General features: G+C 35.5%; 1 protein-coding gene across 2 annotated transcripts in view; it reads right to left on the bottom strand.

The window, feature by feature from the left end:
- Positions 1–22293, bottom strand: part of NPEPPS (aminopeptidase puromycin sensitive) — an 89353-nt gene that overhangs the window by 38869 nt on the left and 28191 nt on the right. For both annotated transcript variants that reach the window (XM_079134722.1, XM_079134721.1), the window contains exons 3-4: positions 11835–11912; positions 1858–1979 (exon numbers count right to left, since the gene is read on the bottom strand). In XM_079134722.1, the coding sequence (XP_078990848.1) occupies positions 1858–1979; positions 11835–11912 (200 nt within the window). The remainder of the gene's footprint in view (positions 1–1857; positions 1980–11834; positions 11913–22293) is intronic.

The following is a 22293-nucleotide window of genomic DNA, read 5'->3' as shown; positions in this document are numbered from 1 at the left end:
CAGGTAGCTGAGATAGGAGTATCACAAGTTCCGTCTGGGCAATGTAATGAGACCCCATCTCAAAATGAAAAAAGGGCTGGGGTTGTAGCTTAGTGGTAAAATACTTGCCAAGCATGTGCGAGGTCCTCAGTACAATGCTAGCACCACACACGTACACACACACCACACACACAAAAGAAGTAGTAATAGCAGCAAAAGAATGACACAAAATAGCTAATAATGCAGTAGGAAACCATAGTTATCAAATATGAAGGGTAATTTAAAAAAATTTTTAACATACATTTTTAGATGTACATGGACACAATACACTTATTTTATTTATTTTTATGTGGTGCTGAGGATTGAACCCAGTACCTCACCCACGCTAGGCAAGCACTCTACCACTGAGCTACAGCCCCAGTCTAAAAGGGGTGATTTTAATTAAGAAAGGTACACAGTATAAAAACAATTCAGCCAAGCATGGCAGCACATGCGTATAATCCCAGCTATTCATAAGGCTAAGGCAGGAAGATCATGAGTTTGAGGCCAGTCTCGTGCAATTTAGTGAGACCCTGTCTCAGGGGGGATAAAAACTTGGGTACAACTCATACATTGCTGGTGGGGCTGCAAATTAGTGCAGGCACTCTGGAAAGCAGTGTGGAGATTCCTTAGAAAACTTGGAATGGAACCACCATTTGACCCAGCTATCCCATTCCTTGGCCTATATCCAAAGGACTTAAAATCAGCATACTACAGAGATACAGCCACATCAATGTTCATAGCTGCTCAATTCACAATAGCCAGATTGTGGAACCAATCTAGATGTCCTTCAATTGATGAATGGATAAAGAAACTCTCTGGTATATATATATATACAACGGAATATTATTCAGCCATAAAGAATTATAAAATTATGGCATTTGCAGGCAAATGGATGAAATTGGAGAATATCATGCTAAGTGAGATAAGCCAATCTCAAAAAATCAAAGGACGAATGATATTGCTAATAAGTGGATGATGACACATAATGGGGGGAGGGAGGGGTTAGTGTTAGAGTTAGAGTTAGGGTTAGGGAGGGGGGCAAGTATGGAGGAAGGAAGGACTGTATAGAGGGAAAAGAGGGGTGGGAGGGGTGGGGGAAAGGGAAAAAATAACAGAATGAATCAAACAACATTACCCTATGTAAATTTATTACACAAATGATATGCCTTTACGCCATGTACAAACAGAAACAACATGTATCCCATTTGTTTACAATAAAAAAAAATTAAAATCTCTTTATAGACAAAAGAAAAAAAAAAAAAGTCACATGGCTACACTTAACTCTAGGAAGCTGGAAAATAGAGAATAATTGTTGGGCATCTTTTGTGAATGTCCCAGCTTCCAGGGACATATGCCCAGGGACTAGTGGATTTATTTAAAAAAAAAAAAAAAAAAAAAAAACTTGGGTACAGGTACTGGGGGGCAAGAATGTAGTTCAGGACTGGGCATATAGCTCAGTTGGTAGCATGCTTGCCTCTTAAGCACAAGGCCCTGGGTTCAATCCCCAGAACCGCGAAAAAAGAATGCAAGCTCAGTGGAAGAGTGCCCCTGGGTTTTATTGGGGGGGGGGGGGGGGGGCGGCGCGAATGACAACAATGCAGGTATTGAAATTTCACTCCCTGAATGCCATGTGTGTATACACCTGTATACAATCATTACCCAACATACTTAATTCTCTCCATTTTGTAGATAGAGATGATGGCTGAATATAAAAATTCCAAAATCATGAATATAATTATGCCCAAATGCACTGAGCCTCAAATAATTACCCCAAATAATAGAATCAAGCTTTGTAAGATGGTTAAAAATCAAAATGTTCAGAAGAATAATACATACCTCAAACTGTGTTACAGCAGCATAGCGCACCTCTCCAGAAGGGGTAGTATATTTACTTCTATAGAAACCTTTCATTTTGTCATTCAGCTCTCCAACAAAATCTATCTTTAAGGTTCCTGTACCTGTGATTGAAAATAAATAAAAACGACTTTTATGGAGATGTTAAGTACAATGATCAAAAATATGTCCTCAAGATTCAGTATATTCAGTTGGCTATTTACAATGTGCAAATCATTCTTTCCTTTCTCAAATACTCCTGTACTGGAGAGAATAGTCTGAAGTAAATGGAAAACTAATCCTAAAATAACTTCAAATCAAGTTTAGGTGAATTCTCAGAAAGTTCTTTATTTATTTTTTATATGGTACTGGGGATTGAACCCAGGGTTCCTTTACACTACACTACATCCCCTGCCCCAAGTCCCTATTATTTTTGATCGTCAGACAGGGTCTTGCTAAATTGTCAGGCTGGTCTGGAACTTGTGATCTCCTGCCTCAGCCTCCTAAATCACTGGGATTACAAGCGTGAGCCCCTTTCCTGGCTCAAAGTTCTTTAACTTTTTTAACCTAAGTCTCAAATTACCACTACATGAAGATGAAGATGGAAACAGGAAAGAAAACACATTATTATTAAATGCCTGACATATGATATTGGTCATAGAGTTTTTCAAATATTTATGATTATAAATCTGGAAGTAGGTATTATCCTTTTTTAAGATGAGGAAACTGAGGCTGAAAAGTTGTATAACTTGCTTAAGGTCATATAATTAGCATGCAGCAAGAGTGAGAAAATGTTTTAACCTAAAACTCATGCTCTCTGCCAATTATACTGTATAAATTGGTCTTTTTAGAAAACTTCATGCACAAGAAGAAAAATGTAGTCAATTACTTCATCATTAAAGAAAAGGGCTATCTATTCAATCCACATTGAATACTGATTGCATACTTTTGAATACAGAGAAGACCAATGATCAGCAAAAAGGCATAAACAAACTCAGTTACCTCAATCATTTGAACAATAATATTTAAAGAACATTAACAAATTATTAAATATGAATAAATATAAAACACTAAATATGTATTCTATTGTTGTATAAGAGCAAAACCAACTTCAGTGTATTTTTTTAATAACAAAAAATATTATCTAGTGATCATCTGCCAAATGTACATGCATGGCAAAACAATAATCCCATCTATAAATCAAGCTACCGAAAGAACCCTCAAAAATGTTGACTTTGTAACTGATCTTTTTAAAGTGTGTTTTTAACAAGGTCTAGAGCATGGCAATCTAAAACAGCAAAGATATGGTATAATTATAAAGAAATTAGCCAAAATACCAAACTCGTATATTCTAATGTTTCAAACTGTCATTTTGGAATGTTGTAGAGCAATGTTGACATTGATCAAAATGTTCTTGACTTTTTTTCTCTTGACATATTATTTTGGATAATCTTAAAGTCAAATTTTCATCTTCTAAAACTGAATTTGCTTTTTGGTAAACTCCAAAATCATGAGAAGTGCAAGATTACTGAATAAGCGAATGACAAAAACTGTTTCTACACAAAAACAAAGCTTTCTTATGTGCCTCAAATTAGTTCTGAAAGTAACTTAAGTGAAAATTTCAGACCTCTTTAGCAAACCATCACTAAAGACAAGTGCCACAACTTAAAGTAATCGTGTTGGAAAATAATAACAATTCAACTGAAGTTCAACTGAACAGGCCATCTGTGATGGTTATTTATTTATTTTTTTTTTTAATGAGACATCTGTGAATATCTGAGGGGACAATGAACATTTTTATGTTGTTGAGGATGAATCCAGGGCCTTAAGCATGATAAACAGGCACTCTACCACTGAGCTACAGCCCCCCAGCCTGAATGAATACTTTTTCTTGAGAATTATAGATTACCGCGACAGTAAATATGAGCATGGTGAGAATCTTATAAGAATTCTTAGTGATTAATACTAAAGAATTAGTAAGTAATATGGAATTTTGAGGGGAAAAGAGATGCTTATTCTCTATTTTCTTTAAGAATTCACTGAAGTTTTATTTTTAAAAAAGGAGGCATAGTCACATCAATAAAGTTGGGCAAGGAAGAGCTAATGATTTATAAAAATCCACTAAATGGAACTCGTTTCAGGAATTTTATGTTACAGTTCCATTAATGGAACCGGCCAGTCTGTTTTTGCTAAGTCAGCTATTTTTAATATAACTCATATTTCATGGTAGATCTACTTTCAACTTTTCCTATTTGGAACAAAAGTGGATTTAAAACTCATAACTAAATAAGAAAGGCTGCTTACACTTTTACTCGGTTTTAAATCTCCAAGGCCATCAAACCATAACAAGATATTGACAGTGACCACTATCCAAAAAGTGGCATACTAAACAAAATACAAAGTATTGGAAAGGGTTATTACCTGAAATTCAAACAAAACAGAAGTTAAAGTTTTTTAAAATCATTAATATATGTAACTAGTGTCACATTATACAATACTAATTACAAAACATATGCTATTAATAAAGTAGAAATTTATGGTAAGTTGGAGGAAAAGTACTTTCTGACAAATTTAACTTATCAAATTTATACCATATTACAACATAGTAAATTAATTGCCAGTCTAATTTATACCTATTCACATATATAATTTACATTGCTCTTCAAATTAAAGATCTTATTTCAATATCCAATGTATCTGTGTAGTAAACCTTTTAAAACATGATAAGCACACTTATAAATTAAACAACTAAAAAACTGAAACATCCACCAAAACGTTAAATGCTAAGACCTACACTCTTAAAATGCTAAGACCTACAAGTGCTTCTCCACATAAATACCACTCCTCGGGACCCTTAACCACTGTTTCTGAGGTTGTTAGATCTTACAATGGTTAAGGTAGCTTAATCACCATTGTAGAATAGGGTCAATATCAGAGAAGAAGATATTTTATTTGGCTATATTATAAATGGCATGACTGTTAAGTTTGATGAGGTTAAGCATAAAAGTTACTAATGTCATCATATATTCAATGTTTACTCCGTTATCAGACAGACCACTTCTACAATGTGTTAAAATCTAAAAAATAAGAACTTCATTTTTTAATTTAGTTTTTCTATTTAATTGACACATAATAATTATAAATATTTATAGGGTAGGAATTTCATTCTTTTTTATACATTTTTTTAGTTGTCGATGGACCTTTATTGTTTATTTATACGTGGTGCTGAGAATCAATCCAGGGCCTCACACATGCTAGGCAAGTGCTCTACCACTGAGCTACAACTCCAGTCCCACTGAGTCACAACCCCAGCCCCAAGAATTTCATTCTTAAAGCAAACAGTGACTGGGCACAGTGGTGCATGCCTGTGATCACAGTGACTTGGGAGCCTGAGGCAGGAGTTTACAAGTTCGAAGCCAGCCTGGGCATCTTAGTGAGACCCTGTCTCAAAATAAAAAATAAAAGGACTAGGGATGTAGCTCAGTGAAGTACCCCAGAGTGCAATCACAAATACCACAATAAAGAGAGAGAGAGAGAAAGAGGAGGGGGGGGGGGGGGGGGGGGAGAGAGAGAGAGAGAGAGAGAGAGAGAGAGAGAGAGAATATTAAAGCAAACAATAACTGCATAACTTTGACCCAAAGAATTTTATAAAATGTAAATGCCAATGATTTTCCAGTAGTTACTGATATATTCAATAATTCAATATAGTTATACCTGCAGGATTTCCTATTCTAATATTTGTACTGGTTATTTACTTCTTTATTATATTAGCTAAAAATTGTTGTATTACTAAAAATCTCAAGAACTATGTTGTTAGGAACAGTAGTGCATGCCTGTAATCCCAGTAACTCAGGAGGCTGAAGCAAAAAGATTATAAGTTCAAGGCTAGATTCAGCAATTTAGCAATACCCTGTGTAAAAATAAAAATAAATAAAAAGAATTGGGGATGTAGCTCAGTGGTAAAATATCCTTTGTTCATTCCCCAGAAAATAAATATTAAATAAAAAGCTAAATTATAGTACATTAATGGTCATAACTTTCCTCAACTTGTTTTTCCTATTATTTGAAATGGCTTTACCATGTAGCATGTTAGCTGTGTCCTTATCAAGAAAGATGCAGGTCTTAATAATGCTGATTTTAAAAAAAAATGACCTCACATACACATGACTACACACACACACACACACACACACTACACACACACACAGGGAAAAGAAAAGTGCAGATTATTACCTATGTACTCCTGTGTTCTTAAACACAAAAATTCTATGTTCTTAAAAATTATGTATATAAATGTCACAAAAACATAATATAGTCTTGTAAGTATATAGAAAAAACTAGTTGTTTCTGAGTTGAGCTGAGAAGAAGACAGAATGGCAAACAAAATTTCACTATACAGCATTTGAATTTCAAATATGCACATGTATTACGTTTTTAAAATATTTAATTAAAAAAAAAAGAGCACAGTGGCACACACTTATAACTGGAGGCAGAGGCAGGAGGATTGCAAGTTCAAAGCCAGCCTCAGCAACTTAGTGAGGCCCTGTCCCAAAATAAAAAGGGCTGGGGATATGGCTCAGTGGTGAAGTGCCCCTGGGTTTAATCCCTAGTACCAAAAAAAATAAATAAATAAAATAAAAGGCATAATATGGTGATTAGAAGTGCAGACTTCTGAGTTAAACTGTGTGGGTTTAAATCCTACCTCTGTATGACCCTAGGCAAGTTATTTAAGTTAATTGAACATTTTTGTACTTTAGTTTCTTCACCTATAGGGATAATAAGACACTCTCTCAAAAGGGTTTCACTATGTTGTTCAGACTGGCCTCAAAATTTCTGGGAGCAAGAGATCCTGGGATTATCAGCATGTACCACATTGCCTGGCTAATTTTTCATTCCTTTGTTTCTTGGTTGGCAGTGCAGGGGATTGAACTCAGAGCCTCATGCATGCTAGGCAAGCATACTACACTAAGCAACATCCTCATTCCCAAGTTAATATTTTTGATGTACTTAAAATATTATCTGGCATAGATTAAACATTAATATATATATGCATGTATAATACAAATCTATCATGTTAAGAGTGCCCGGTTTTGTCCAATGAATTCAGTCAATACATTCTAATTTCTTTTTCTAAGTATGGTTGGTCTGTCTGTCTGCCTATTCATCAATCCATCCATCCATCCATCCTTCCATCCATACATCCATCCATCCATCCATCCATCCAAGAGGCACTCTACCACTATGCTACATCCTCCCATCTTTTTTATTTCTTACTTCAAGATTTCTTACCAGATTGTTGAGAACTTGAGATCCTCCTGTCTTACCCTCCTGAGTGAGATTATAGGCTGTGCCACTGCACCAGCTCATGTCACAATTTTTGTTCCCTATGCTTACTAGATTTATATATCTTCTCAGACCCTTTAGCACTGAGCTACATCCCTAGTCCTTCTTATTTTTTAATTTTGAGATAGGGTCTTGCTAAATTGCTGAGGCTGGCCTTGCAGGAAACAGAGCCTCCTGAGTCACTGGGATTACAGGTAAGCACCACAGTACTTGGCTCAGACCTTTTTGTTTGTTTTTTCGTCCTGGGGCACTTAACTACTAAGCCACATCCCCGGAGTTTTTTATTTTTTATTTTGAGACAGGGTCTTGCTAAAGTGCTTAGGTCTCACTAAATTGCTGAGTCTGGCTTTGAACTTGCAATCCTCCTGCTCTGCCTGGAGTCACTGGAATTACAGGAAAGCGCCACCCCGGCAGCTCAGACTATTTTTAAAATTAGTGTTTCAACATTTTTGCTCCTCCCTTCTTTATATTTCATTAATTTCTGCTCTTTAATCTTTATTTTTCTCCCCTACTTTCTTGAATAACCTGCTCTTTTTGTATAGTTTTGGTATTTAGCTAATTAATTTTCAGTCTTGCTTCTTACTAAATATTGTTTTCTGTGTAATGTCTTACCTGTATCCCTCATATTCTGATATGTGGCAATTTCTTTATTCAGTTCTAAGCATTTTTAAATTTTCTTTCTTTTCTTTCTTTCTTTTTTATATTTTATTTTGGTGCTGGGGTTTGAACTCAGGGCCTTGTGCATGCAAGGCAAGCACTCTACCAACTGAGCTATATCCCCAGTCCTCTTTTCTTTTATTTAAACAGGGATACCCTACGTTGCTCAGGCTGGTCCTGAACTCCAGGGCTCAAATGATCCTTCCTCCCCAGCATCCTGAGTAGCTCAGTTTACAGGTATATACATGCCACCACAGCCCAGCTTTTCCTGATTTTCACAACAAAGGTTCTTTGACTCATTAATTATTCAGAAATTTTTCCAATTACATAAAAAAGAATTTTTGTTTCATATTTGCTACTGATTTCTTTTCACATAATGTAGTTTCTAATGATAAAATTTTGAACTTTAAAATTTTTTATTTTACTTTTATCAAGGTAACCATTCATAGTTTAAAACTCATATAATACTATAAGGCTTATCTATATAAGTTGCAGGCCCTACCCAATACTACCTTGACTCCCCAGATTCTGTCTCCAAAAGTGAACAATTTCAACTCTGTGATTTCTAAATGCTTGCTTAGAAGACTAAACTTTTTTTTCAGTTTTCAATCTTAAACTTTATTTTCTCCTTAATATAGAAAGTGAAGTCTTAGCTAAACCATCTCCCTCATGTCTTTTAAAAAGAATGAAATATTCTATCATTTTGCAATTCTGAAAATATCTTTATTTCACTATCACACAAATTCATAGTTTGACTGAGCATAGAATTCTAAATTTAAGTTCAGATTCATTTACTATTTTGAAGCAATGGATTCACTAGTCTATGCTCCTGATGAAAGTCTAGTGCTATTCTGATTTCTGAACTTTTTCTTTCTTTTAACTTTGCAATACTGAGTGTTGAATTGTTAGAGAAGCATCCTGCCACTGAGCTATATCCCTTTTTTAAAATTTTCAGTGTCTCACTGAGTTTTATAGGCTGGCCTTGAACTTGAAATTCTCTTCCTTAGCCTCCAGAGTAGCCGAGATTGCCACTAATGCTCTGATTCCCAAAATTTGAAAGTAATATGCCAGCCTTTCTTCTGTCTCATCCCAAATACAAACTCTCTGAGAGTATCACTTTATCCCCAAAGTTCTAAAACTTGCTTTAGTCTGGGATTTTTTACACTTCATGAGTTAATCTCTCCCAATGGAACACCTCTGCAAACTGAAGGCTCCTGTCTCATGAATTAAATTTTTTTTAAAAATTTTATGTCTTTAATAAATTCTTCCCATTTTATTTGTTCTCTTTTTTTAGATGGATGTTGGTTCTGTTGGATTGGTCCTCAAATCTTCAACTTTTCTATTTTCCATTTCTTTGATTTTTTTCCTGTTTGGAAGATTCCTCAATTTCATTTTCCAAAACTTCTACCTGTTTTGTTTTGTTCTAATCATATTAAACTTTCCAAAAGTTTCTTACTCTAATTCTTCCTGTTGGATGGCCTTTTGTCTATCTTTATTTCACGAATGCATCTTCTCTAAACTCTCGAAGGATATTAATTAGTTTTGGGTTCTTTTTTCCCCTTATAGTTTGTCTTTGTTTCTTCTAATTTCTTATGTTATTATTATTTTTATTGTTTTGCTTAGTGCCCTTTCATGTTAGAAGCTTTCCCCAAATGTATGGTAACTGCTGCCCTAGAGACTGGGTTTGGTTGTGCTACTTGCTTTGGCCAACAAAATGTGAGTGGACATCAAGTATACATCACCCATGAAGAAACTAACTTTTTGTGGTCCAGCTCTCTGCCCAACCCTGAGTTTCCTACCCTCTGCCATGTGTAAGAATAGTATGCTGCAGATAGTGGCTGGTCACTACCAATCCTGAGCAACTTGTCAAAGAGAAGACTTATAAGCCAAATGGAGCCTCGTAAAGATGGTAATAAGGCTGCAGCCTTATCATCAGCAGTCCTCATAAGCCATGTGTAAGCAAGAAATATTAACAAGCCCTTGAGATTTGTGATCTTATTTGTGGGTTCAAATGTATACATACATGTTTATATACACATAGCATATTTCTGGAAGGATTCACCAGATAATGGAAGTGAAAGAGGTCAGAGACAGGGAATCTCAATTTTCATATTACTGTATGTTTTCCAAATTTTTAAAATATATTTCATGGTAAAACATTTATTTTTATAATAATCACATACAAAAAGGTCTCCAAAAGTACCAAAACAAAGGAAAACTACGACAATTCAAATTTTTTTTGAAAAGTACTCATATTAAGACAATAGATTCTCAATACAAAAATTTTAAAAACCTGGACTAGAGATGTAGCTCAGTGGTAGAGCACTAACCTAGCATGTGCTATGCCCCTAGTAGTACACACATGCACACACACAAACACACATTAAAAAAAAAGAAAGAAAAAAGAAAATTTTACAAATCAGAAAAAAACAGAAATAAAAGTAAAAAACATTTATGTCAACACTCAGACATAACCCAGACAGCATTTTATTTGTACCATTTTAGAGAGATGAGTCATCAACCTGAATAAGTAATTTTACATTTTGCTTTTCAATTTTACATTACAATATGCACTTTGCAGTGTTATTAAGAATTCACAATCTAGGTGTGGTGGTGCACACCTGTAAGCTACTTACTTACTCAGAAGGCTGAGGCAGAAGAATGAAAAGTTTGAGGCCAGCCTGGGCAACTTATCAAGACCTTGTCTCAAAAATAAAAAGGCTGGAGATGTAGCTCAGTGGTAAAATGCCACTGGGTTCAATCTCCAGTAATGCAAAAATAAACAAAACAAATAAATAAATTCACAGACCTTCACTACTAAATATATTTCACTATACTGATATAACATGATTAATCATTTCCTTAGTGGTAGACAAAAATATTGATTCTATTTTTTTTACCACCACATGCAATGTCTCAATAAGATATTCTAAGCATAGAATATTTTCTACATTTTGATTTTTTCCTTAGAATACATTTTCTGGGGGTGGGGATTGGAGTGCAGTACATGCAGATTAAACCCAGGGCCTTGTGCATGCTACGCAAGTGTTCAACCACTGAACAATATCCCCAGCCCGTTTTTTATTTGTAGATAGGGTCTCACAAAGTTGCCCCAGTGGAGCTTGAACTTGCCATCCTCCTGCCTCAGCATTCTGTAATCCCCAGGTATGAACCACTGTGCCTCATTTAGAATACAGTCCTAGCAGAATTGTTAGGTCAAAAGTCATAAAGGTATTTAGGTTCCTCATATATGCTTATTTTTCAAAACAATTACAAGAATCTATACTTCTACCAGTAATATCAAAGCAACAATATCATCAGAAATATTTTTTCTTCAGTTCATATAATAGGCAAAAACTGATTTGGTAGTAGCACTGTTTTGATCTCTCATTAATGAGAGCCTAAATATCTTTTCACATGTTTTATAGTCAATTTCATTTTCTTCTCTATGAATTAACTGTTCTTTTTTATTTGTTCATTTTTGAATTCTTAGTGCTTTACCAATTTATTTGTATATAATTTGTTCCACTATATTAGGTTCAGAAAGTCTTTCATTTTCTTTGTGCTTTTATATCTAATAATAATAATAACATATCAACAAGTCTTTCCTTCCATGCCCTAACACAAAGTATATCTAATCTATGGTTGTATATGTAAGTCACATGTGGAGCATAAAACTAGAGGTCTGTTTCAATTAGTATAAGATGGAGCTAGGTAAATGTAAAAGCTGAAACTAAAAAGCAATGCATTCTAAAGTAGAAAGAGTCTTAGTTTTTGGTCTTGTTTCTTGAGAGAAAAAACTCTGGTGCCCCCAAATTACAGTGAACCTTTTTTATTTAAAAAAAAAAAAAAAAAAAAATCATTCTTAAAACTTAATCTGCTAACAACACTAAGAGAAAAAATGGTATACAATAAATTTCTTTGGAATAAGTAAAATGCCACCATTTATCATGGGATTTTACAGAAACCACATCTCTTACCTGTTTGGAGGGTACTAGGAAAAGACAAGGTAACTTTTTCATCTTCATTCTGATAGTTAAATCCTGTAGCATGTATTTCTGGAAAGAAAAAAAAAATTACTTCACAAATCTGGACAGATAAGACCAAATCTAGACTGTAGCAATAACATTTTTGAGAATAAAATCTCCACTAAAGCAATTTTTTTTTTTTTTTTTTTTTTTTTTTTTGCAGTACTAGAGATTAAACCTGAGGCACTGTACCACTGAGCTCCATCTCCAGCCCCTTTCATTTTTTATTTTAAACAGGGTCTTGCTAAGTTGCCCACACTAGCCTTGAATTTACAATCTTCCTGCCTCAGCCTTCCAAGTGGCCAGGATTACAACTCACTGCATCAGACTAAAATGAAATATTTTAAAATTAGAAAATCAAGAATGTTATTTCAAGCAGGTCGGGGTGGTGCCTGCCTATAATCCCAGTGGCTCAGGAGACTGAGGCAGGAGGATTGAGAGTTCAAAGCCGGCCTCAGCAACTCAGCAAGACCCTGTCTCTAAATAAAATACAAAAAAGGGCTAGGGATGTGACTCGGTGGTTAAATGCCCCTGGGTTCAATCCCTAGTAACCTCCCCCCCCCCAAAAAAAGAAAAAGTCATTTCAAATTAATGTGTTTTAGACTTCATGATTGACATTAAGTATATTCCTTAAAAGAAATTATACATTTTTCATAATTTCATAAAACTTTGGTGATGTAAGAGAAACACTACCATTATAAATGTGATAGCTTTCAATGAAATTTCAAGAAACGCTTCATTTCTAATCCTTGTGTGACTGACAGTTTTCTATGTTGCAGTCTTATGAACATTTGAAGTATTTACTAAATTGCCAAAATTCTGGTATTAAAGATATATCAGTGACGCCAGGCATGGTGGCACACAGCTGTAATCCCAGCAACTTGGGAGGTTGAGGAAAGAAGATCGCCAAGTTTGAGACCAGCGTCAGCAGCTTTTTTTTAGCAAGGCCCTAAGCAACTTAGCAAGACCCTGTCTCAAAAATAAAAATAAAAAGGGCTGGGGGATGTGGCTCAGTGACAAAGTACCCCTGGGTTCAATTCTCAGTACCAAAAAAAAAAAAAGATATTTCAATGAAAGTTCTTCCTCCTGCCAGGCTGGTAACAATTCAAACTACAATACAAATCATACCAACTAGTAAAAAATCTTTATTGTTACATTTTACAGAAACAAAAAAGATGAAAACACATGTGTGGATTAAATTAAGGCTTCAATTTGCCCTCTACCAGGAGTAAAAAGAGACTACTTATTTGGCTGCTACTTTAAGATGCTTAGTTGACACATTAACACAACAATAACAAAAACATGTAGGCTAAGTTCCAACCACACACATCCATCCCCATTCCAGATGAAAAGTTATTCAAATAGGTTGCCTTAATAAGCATGTGAAAAGATGCTTAGCATCATTAACCACCAGGCAAATGCAAATCAAAACCACAATGAGATACCACTTCACACCCACTAGGGTGACTATAATCAAAAAGATAGCTAATAGTAAGTGTAAAGGGGATGTAGAGAAAATGGAGTCCTTATACATTGCTGGTAGGAATGTAAAATGGTATAGACACTTTGGTGAACAGTCTGAAGTTACTCAAAAGTTAAATACAGAGCTAACATTTGACTCAGCAATCTCAATCTTAGGTGACCCAAGAAAAATGAAAAGATGTCCATATAAAAATGTATACACAAATGTTCATAGTAGCATTATTTATGATAGTTCCAAAGTGGGCTTTTGTTACCCAAATATCCAGCAACTGATGAATGGATAAAATGTGATATATCCATGCAATTCAACGTTTTCAATAAAAAGAAGCCAAGCACAATAGCATGGATCTATAATCTCAACTACTCTGCTTGGACAGTTCTTTCTCCAGTTATCTAAATCTTAGGTAATTCAGACCTCTGCTCAATTCGCTTATTGAAATATCTATTCATTCTAGAACCATAAGAACCCTTACTCTAGTGGGACATGGTGATGCACATCTGTTATTCCAGAGACCCAGGAGGCTGAGGCAGTAGGATCCCAAATTCAAAGCCAGTCTTGGCAACTTAGAAAGACTGTCAAAATTTAAAAAAATAAAAAGGGCAGAGGACGCAGCTCAGTGGTTAAGCATTCCTAAATTTAATCCCAGTACAAAAAAGAGAATCCTTACTTTATATCCTCTGGTGAACTTTTTTCAGCATTCACTTTACATTACAATTTTGCTGTTGCCTATTGTTATATTATGATACCTATTTGGGGGGTTTGGTTTGTGGTTCCTAGATCATAACTCCATCATTCTCCTAAATCTTTCCCACCCTCTCTGACCTATCTTGCCTGATAGAGAATGATAAGACCCCTATTTCAGAAGGGGTTCTGAAGAATCTGAACAGATAGACCATGCTGGAGTTCCCCACCTAGTCTATTACATATGTAATGAAGTCTCCATAAAAACTTGAAGGAGGTGAGGCACTGTGGGGCAGGCCTATAATCTTAGCAACTTGGGAGGCTGAGGCAGGAGGATTCCAAGCTCAAGGCTGGCCTAGGGAACTTACTGAGAACCTGTCTCAAAATAAAAAATAACTCAGTAGTAAAGCAGCCATTATCAACAACAACAACAACAACAACAACAACAACAACAAATACTCCTTTCCATGAAGATCGTAACATACTGACAGTCCATTATTAATTTAATTATAACTAGTTGGTTATATATGTGCAAATAAAGGTTCTTGCTGAAATTATCATGTGAGTGCTGCTACATTTCAGAAAAAATATTTTTTTAAAAATTTTTTTTAGTTGTCAAGGGACCTTTATTTATTTATTTATATTCAGTGCTGAGAATCAAAACCAGTGCCTCACACATGCCAGGCACAAGCTCTACCACTGAGTCACAACCGCAGCCCCAGAAAAAATATTTTCAATACAACTAGCATTTTAAAATCTATGCACATATACAAAAATATATTTGGATATAGAATGCACGTGTGTCTATGTTAACAGCCTATTAATTAGAAGTATAAAAAAAAAATTTGGAGGGGGTAGTGCTGGGGATTAACCCAGGACCTCACACATGCTAAGTAAGCAGTCTACCACTGAGCCATACTCTCAGCCCCAGAAGTAAAATTTAAATATAGCCATAACTTATATAAATCTATGACAAGAAACAACTTACACTCAAAAATCAATTACAAGGCAAGCATTCTACCCATAAGGACCTGGGTTTGATCCCCAGCACCAAAAAAAAAAAAAAAAAAAAAAAAAAAAAAATAGATACATAAATTGGATTTTAATGTCTTATTTTAAGAAGTAATTAAGATATAATTTTGACAAGTAAAAAAAGTTCAAAACTTACATACAATTCACTATCATTTGTGAGCATACACTCTCTCATATATACATACATATATGATATCTACAAATGCACAGAAACTCTGAGGGTATGTAAGAAAAGATAATTATCACCAGGAAGCGGGCTGAGAGGCAGAGGAGGGCAGCAGGTAGTCACTTTGTAATGTATGTGGCTTTCACATTCTGAATTTGGCATCATGTGACATATATTAACTAAGAAAGTTTTTAAATGTTTGAAAAAAAAAAATATATATATATATATATATATTGTGGTGCTGGGGATTGAACCCAGGGCCTTGTGCTTGTAAAAATATTTTTTAAATATATTCACTATGAGCTCCTGATCAAATTTTTATAATCAGTCTGCTAGTGAATGTGATCCTATTCTGGGTCTTCCAAGAATGGTTTGGTGATAAGGAGACACTCTTGCCTAGGTCTTTAGGATTTGGGTCACCCATACTTTAAAAATTATAATTGTTCTTATAGAACAAAGAAGGTAAAGTGGTTCGCCTCATTTGTATAATCAGTCAGTCTTTTTAAAAAAACTTTATTTTCATTAACTTTTTTTTGACAGTGATAAATATTTTTTTTTAAATTCTTTTCATACATGTATATAGGGTAATAAGGTCTGTCTCAATCTACCATCCTTCCCATCCCCATGCGCCCCACCCCTGCCCTCAACCCTCTCTGTGCAATCCAAAGTTCTTTCATTCTTCCCTACCCACCCCCGACTACTATCGATCAGCATCCGCTTATCAGAGAAAACATTCAGCCTTTGGTTTCTTGGGATTGGATTATTTCACTTAGCATGACATTCTCCAGTTCTATCCATTTACCTGCAAATGCCATAATTTCAGTCAGTCAGTCTTAAAGGGTAATAGCCCTCAAGGAGCAACAACACTTTATAACTAGAAGAAGGCAAAGAGTTGTACAGTATTACTTACTTAGCTTGTGCCAAAATTTCAGAGCCTCCCTAGTGTGAATTCTTTGAAAATACAAAGTTAGTTTTCTGCTCAACATTTGTGCAGATATGCTATTTAATCCAGTGTGTTTCCTTTAAATATCCCTGCTCAGGGCAGGCTTAGTGGTAGAACCTAGAATGTACAAAATGTCCTTGGTTGGATTCTCAGCACTGCAAAGGAAAACAAAAAAACAAAAACAAAAACAAAAAAAAAGATTCCTGCTCACCCTTCACAAGGACTATTAAGAAACTTCATCTTCCATGGTTTCCTTTATGAGCCCACCTACTTAACTCCTAGTTACCACCCTCTCTGCTAACCTTTCCTACTTTTCACTTAATATGGTAATTCTGGTTCTCCCCTTTTTCACAACAGGCTTCAGGAAGGCTACAATTTCTTTTCTTTGGCAAATGAGGGACCCTAGTGTTACTGTTAGAATCAATGTATATTACCAATAAACAACACAATCAGTAATTGTAACGTAACTCCTGCTTTCTTTAAATTATTTAATCTTTTATTCAATCAGTACTACATAAAATAATAAATACAAGGAATAAAAAATGAGGAGATTCCTTCCAATAGCTCACTGATTCTTTGGTCTCTTGCACAGAATATTTCTAGACACTTAAGTGTCACATTTTTCTCAAATTTATTTATTTATTTAGGGTACTGGGGATTTAACCCAGGAGCAATTTTCCTTTTTATTTTTAGTTTTTTGGTGGGTTTTTTTTTGCCTTCTTATGAAGTCTTTTTTATTCATTTTTATTGTAAACAAATGAGATATATCTTGTTTCTCTGTTTGTACATGAAGTAGAGGCATACCATTTGTGTACATTTACCTAGGGTAATAGTTTTTGATTCATTCTGGTTTTTTCCTTCCCCCCACCCCTCCCTTATTTTTAGTTTTGAGACAGAGTCTCACTAAGTTGCTAAGGGACTCCCTAAATTGCTGAGGTTGGCCTTGAACTTGTGATCTTCCTGTCTTAGCCTCCTGAGCCCCTGGGATTATAGATGTGGGCCACCACGATTGACTCAAATTTAAATACTATTGGTAAGTACCACTGGTATTCCTAAAAATGAAATATGCTGGGTGCAGTAGCACACAACTGTCAAAGAGTTTGCTACTCTCTTGACCCAGAAACATCCACAAAATCATGCAAATCAAGAAGTTCAGGGGGCTAAGGGTGTAGCTCAATGGTAGAGTGCTTGCCCGAGCATACACAAGGGCTTGGGTTCAATCACTGGGACCATACCATAAAAAACAAAACTCAGTGAAAGAGGTTCAAATCTTTCTGCTCACACTAAGAATGTCTGTGAAACTCCATCAAGGGTATGCCTACCCCAAAAGCCACAGAATGTCTGAAAGATGTCACCTTAAAGAAGCAATGTGTGGGGGTTGGGGATTTAGCTCAGTGGCAGAATGCTTGCCTACCATGCCCAATGCCCTGAGTTTGGTCCTTCGCCCTGAAAAAAAAAAAAAAAAAAGAAGAAGAAGAAGAAGAAGCAATGTGTGCCATTCCAGTGTTACAATAGTGGAGTTGGAAAGTGTGTCCAGGCCAAACAGTGGGGTTGGACACAGGACTGGTGACCCAAAAAGAGTGCTGAATTTTTGTTGCACATGCTTACAAATACAAGAGTAAGAGACATCCTCTGGCTAGGATGCTCAAGATCTTGCGTTTAATTCCCAAGAATGAAAAATATTCATATATATATATGTGAATTCACAAACACACATATAAGGTAGAAGAAATGCAGACTTGAGGCCAGTCTAGTCAAGTTAGTAAGGCTCCCCCTGCATTTCAAAATAAAAAATAAAAAGGAATAGGGAGGCAACTTGGTGGTAAAGTAACGTGGGTTCAATCCCCAGTATCAAAAAAAAAAAAAAAAATCAAGATCAGAATTACAAAATACATATATTTTCACATATATTTGTTGAAACAGAAAAAAGTCAATCAAAATTGTTACTGTTTATGCTAGCCTTGAATATAGATAAATGCTTGCCTAGCATGCATGAGGTCCTGAGTTCAATTCCCATTATCACACATACAACAAAAAATTAGAAATTTATAAATTGTCTGGAACTCAGAATGCCATCTTCTAGAATAAATTTAGGAGATCTTTTGTACAGTATGATGACTAAAATTAATGACAATATATTATATTCTTGAAAAATACAAAGATAGGGGCTGGGGTTATGGCTCAGTGGGAAAGCACTTGCCTAGCATGTGTAAGGCACTGTGTTCGATCCTCAGCACTGCATATAAATAAATAAATTAAATAAAGGTTCATTCACAACTTAAAAAAATAAGAAAAAACAAAGACAGTAGATAGATGTTCTCATAGGAAAAAATAATAACTGTGAAGTAATACATTTGTTAACTCACTGGATATCTCTCTCTCTCTCTCTCTCTCTCTCTATATATATATATATACACATATTTCAAAACACAATGTTGTATACAATAGATATACATAATTTTATCTGTCAACCTAAAAATAAGTATAATTTAAAAAAATTTTTTTTTTCTAGTGGCTGGGGAGATAGCTCAATCGGTAAGAGTGCTTGCCTTGTAAGCACAAGGCCCTGGGTTCGATCCCCAGCACCCAAAAAAAAAAAAAAAAAAAAAAAATTTCTAGTTGTAGGTGGACACAGTACTTTTATTTATTTATTTACTTTTTACGTGGTGCTGAGGATTGAATCCAGTGCCTCACATGTGCTAGGCAAGCACTCTACCACTGAGTTACAACCCAGTCCCTAAATATAATTTTTTTTTCTTTTCTTTTCTTTTTTTTTTTTTTTTGTGGTGCTGGGGATTGAACTCAGGGCCTTGTGCATGTGAGGCAGGGACTCTACCAACTGAGCTATGAAAAAAAAAAGACTTCTTCCAAGCCACTGCTGTATGTAAATAAAGTAACATAATCTACAAATTTCTACATATCTCACATGTGCTATGTACATAGTTCAGTACTGAATCAAACAATTATTTTTTTAATTCAAATAAAAATCTACCTACCGTATTATTTATTTTAAAAAGCAATTCAAGAGTCAACCGAAAAAGAAAGTATATCATCAACAAAGGATTGCAATAGTCACCTGCTCCTGGGAACATACTTTACTTCTTCATAAAGCCCCATATAGTGTTGCTTTGAGAAAGAAAAAACACCATTCTGGAGAAATTCCAAAGGAGACTAAAGTGAAAATGAAATCAAAAGTGCTGAGATTCTTCTTACTTTGCAAGGCTGCAAGAGGACTTCCTTCTCATACTTGGGCAGAAGAACCATTCAGACATATGCATAATTAAAGTTCAAGCCCTACCTACACTGACAATTCTGTATTTCTAAGTGGACCCAATATTTATGTAACACAGGATTAACCAATCCTATCGGGCTATCTAAAAGGTCTAAAAAGAATGTGAATATGCCAAACATAAATCTTGTCCAATAGAACAAAGAAATTCCTTCCAGGGTATACCTATTCTTAAATGATCACTGAGTATTTAGTTATAAACTAAATATCTGAATTCTAGATCTGATTTTGCCATTGATTAAATGATATGACATTACTACTCATTCTAGATTTTCATCTGTAAAAAAATTATGAAATTTATTTAAAGTAACAATGGAGCATATAAATCAAACAAATTCTCATTCTCCTTTACCTGACTCCCCCAGAAATAAAAATGCTCGATGGGGGAGGGGATCTCACCTTAAAAGTGTTAAAAGACAATAAGAATAGGAAGTCGAGATGAAGAAGAGGATGGGTTCCCAGAAAGAGGAAGCTTTGCACTCTAGGTCACTTCTGCTCTGGGGTTATTTGTTGAGTCTGCTGGCCTCACAGACAAAGTGACAATCAAGGGCCCACTAGGAATGGGAGCTTTGATAAGCCACCCTTCTGCTTTGGATTTGAAACCTGAAAAATAATATTCTCATAAAAAGGATGAATAAGAAGAGAAGTAGTCCATTCATGGAATGCAATTAAACTTCAAAAAACATGGAAGTCCTGATAGTAGAAAAAGATGATCCCTAAGTAGTATTAACCTTAAGATGAAGCAAACACACAAACAAAGATGAAGCAAACAAAAATCTTCTCTAGAAGATGATGCCACCATCATATTTTGAGCACCTAATTTTCCTAATTCAATATCTAGTATTCAATCAAATAAACCCTGGCACATCAGCAGAAAAAGACAAGCTGAATAAAAACAACTAACTCCATGAGCAACAAAATAAAATAGAACCCTCTAGACATGAACTATTCATACATACACTGGCTCGTCACACATTTGAAAAGATAAAATCCCAAGAAAAATGTAGCAGGAAATGGTGCTGGGAAAACTATCTATCTACACACAAAAGAATGAAGTTAGGATCCTTACTTTATACCATTAATTCAAAATAGATCAACAACCTAAATGTAAGACCTAAAACTATAATGTGAGAAGAGTAAGGCCCAATGCTCTCCAAGAGTTACTTTTTATTCTTCCCTCTTTGACAACCATGGCTGCCCCAAAATACTTCAGTTACCAGTCAAGATAACATCAGACACCCCTTGGTCATGGCCCCTGGAAGACATTATACTTTGGCTGTAGCAAGTTTCAGTGGCATGTCCAACGCAGCTTACTCTGTTCCACAGCCTATCCAAATGACTCAATCACCCTGCAGTTACTTCAGGTGCCCTCATCTGTGAGGAGCCCCTTCTTACCCATGACTAAGCAGAAAATGTGTAGTTAACTAGCAGTACACTGCACATGCAAAAGCCCACCTTTTGATCTATATAAGCAGGCTTCCACATTTGCTTATTTCAACAGTCTGGGTACAGCTTCCCCTAATACTGCAACATAAGTCCAAATAATGCCTCTTTGGAATGGCGAAATTTTGCCTATTCATGATTTCTATCTCAAGTAGAGCAGATTAGGCTGGTAACACTGAGGCTGCTGGCACTGAAAGTGGCCAGTAGCCAGGGATGGTCACACTAGGGCAGCTAACAGCAGGAGAAATGTTGGGAGCAACAAATAAATCATTGCCTTGAACTCCATAGCCTCCGACAGCAGACTGCCACTTCTGGGAATCTTTCTGTGCAATGATGCCAAAAGACACATCTATTTGCAGGTGGCCATTGTTAATGGGGCAGATTCCAAGTCTTGGCATAGAATCTATGGGTTCCATAGCTTTAAATTCTGATGGCTGCTGTACTGGGGTGGAAAAAATATGGGTGTGCTCAATAGCCTTAAGGCGCCAGCTGTTCAGAGCAAGAGAAGATACTGTGCAAGTGATAAGGCTCCAATTAGGCCATTTCCCCCACAGCCTCTGGCTTCTTGTTTATCTTAAAGAACCTTTTCCACAATAAATCCCTTTGACATGTTTCCCTATAAATAAAAGTTGGTGGACTTTTTCTCTTTGTTGGGGATCAAACCCATCAGGTCTAATTCACCCACTGGCATCCCCCCATCCCGGTATTAAACTATTTTTCGTGTCTTTTGTCTTTATTTCTTATTATTACTTCATACCCTTATTTTCTCAGTCAGCTCACAGTCTCCATTCGGTTAACTGCTCCCTCACTGTGGTACACAAGGGGAAAATAGTAGGTAGTAATGGAGAGTTACTGGAAGCTGCTAGCTGCAGCTGCTGGACAAGTATCTACTGGTTCTGGTTATCAGGAGAATGTTGAAGAGAACTCCTAATACTAGGAGCTGAAAGCCAATGGTATTCAAAACTCAGAGCTGCTAACAGTAAGGAAGCTGCACTTTACCTACTTGTGATTTCTATCCAAACTGAGCTTTTTACCTTCAGCAGATTAGTAACAATACTACTTAGAAGAAAACGTAAGAGAAAAGTTTTAGTACATTAGATTTGGTATGATTTCTTAACTTCGACACCAAAAGCACAGACAACAAGAGAAAAAAAGAAAAAAGAAAAAATAGACTTCATCAAACTTAAAAACTTCTGTGCATCAAAGGATACAATCAACAGAAAAGGTATAAAGTAAGAAAATATTTGCAAATTGTACATCTGACAAGGGGTTAAAATCCAGAATATATATATATATAGAACATATACAACCTCAGTAAGAAAAAAAAAACAAAAACTGATTTTAAAAATGAGCTAATGATTTGAACAGACATTT

The sequence above is a fragment of the Sciurus vulgaris genome (assembly GCF_902686455.1).
Source record: "Sciurus vulgaris genome assembly, chromosome: 3".
Lineage (NCBI taxonomy): Eukaryota > Metazoa > Chordata > Mammalia > Rodentia > Sciuridae > Sciurus > Sciurus vulgaris.
This window is presented reverse-complemented; position numbering and strand designations above follow the sequence as displayed.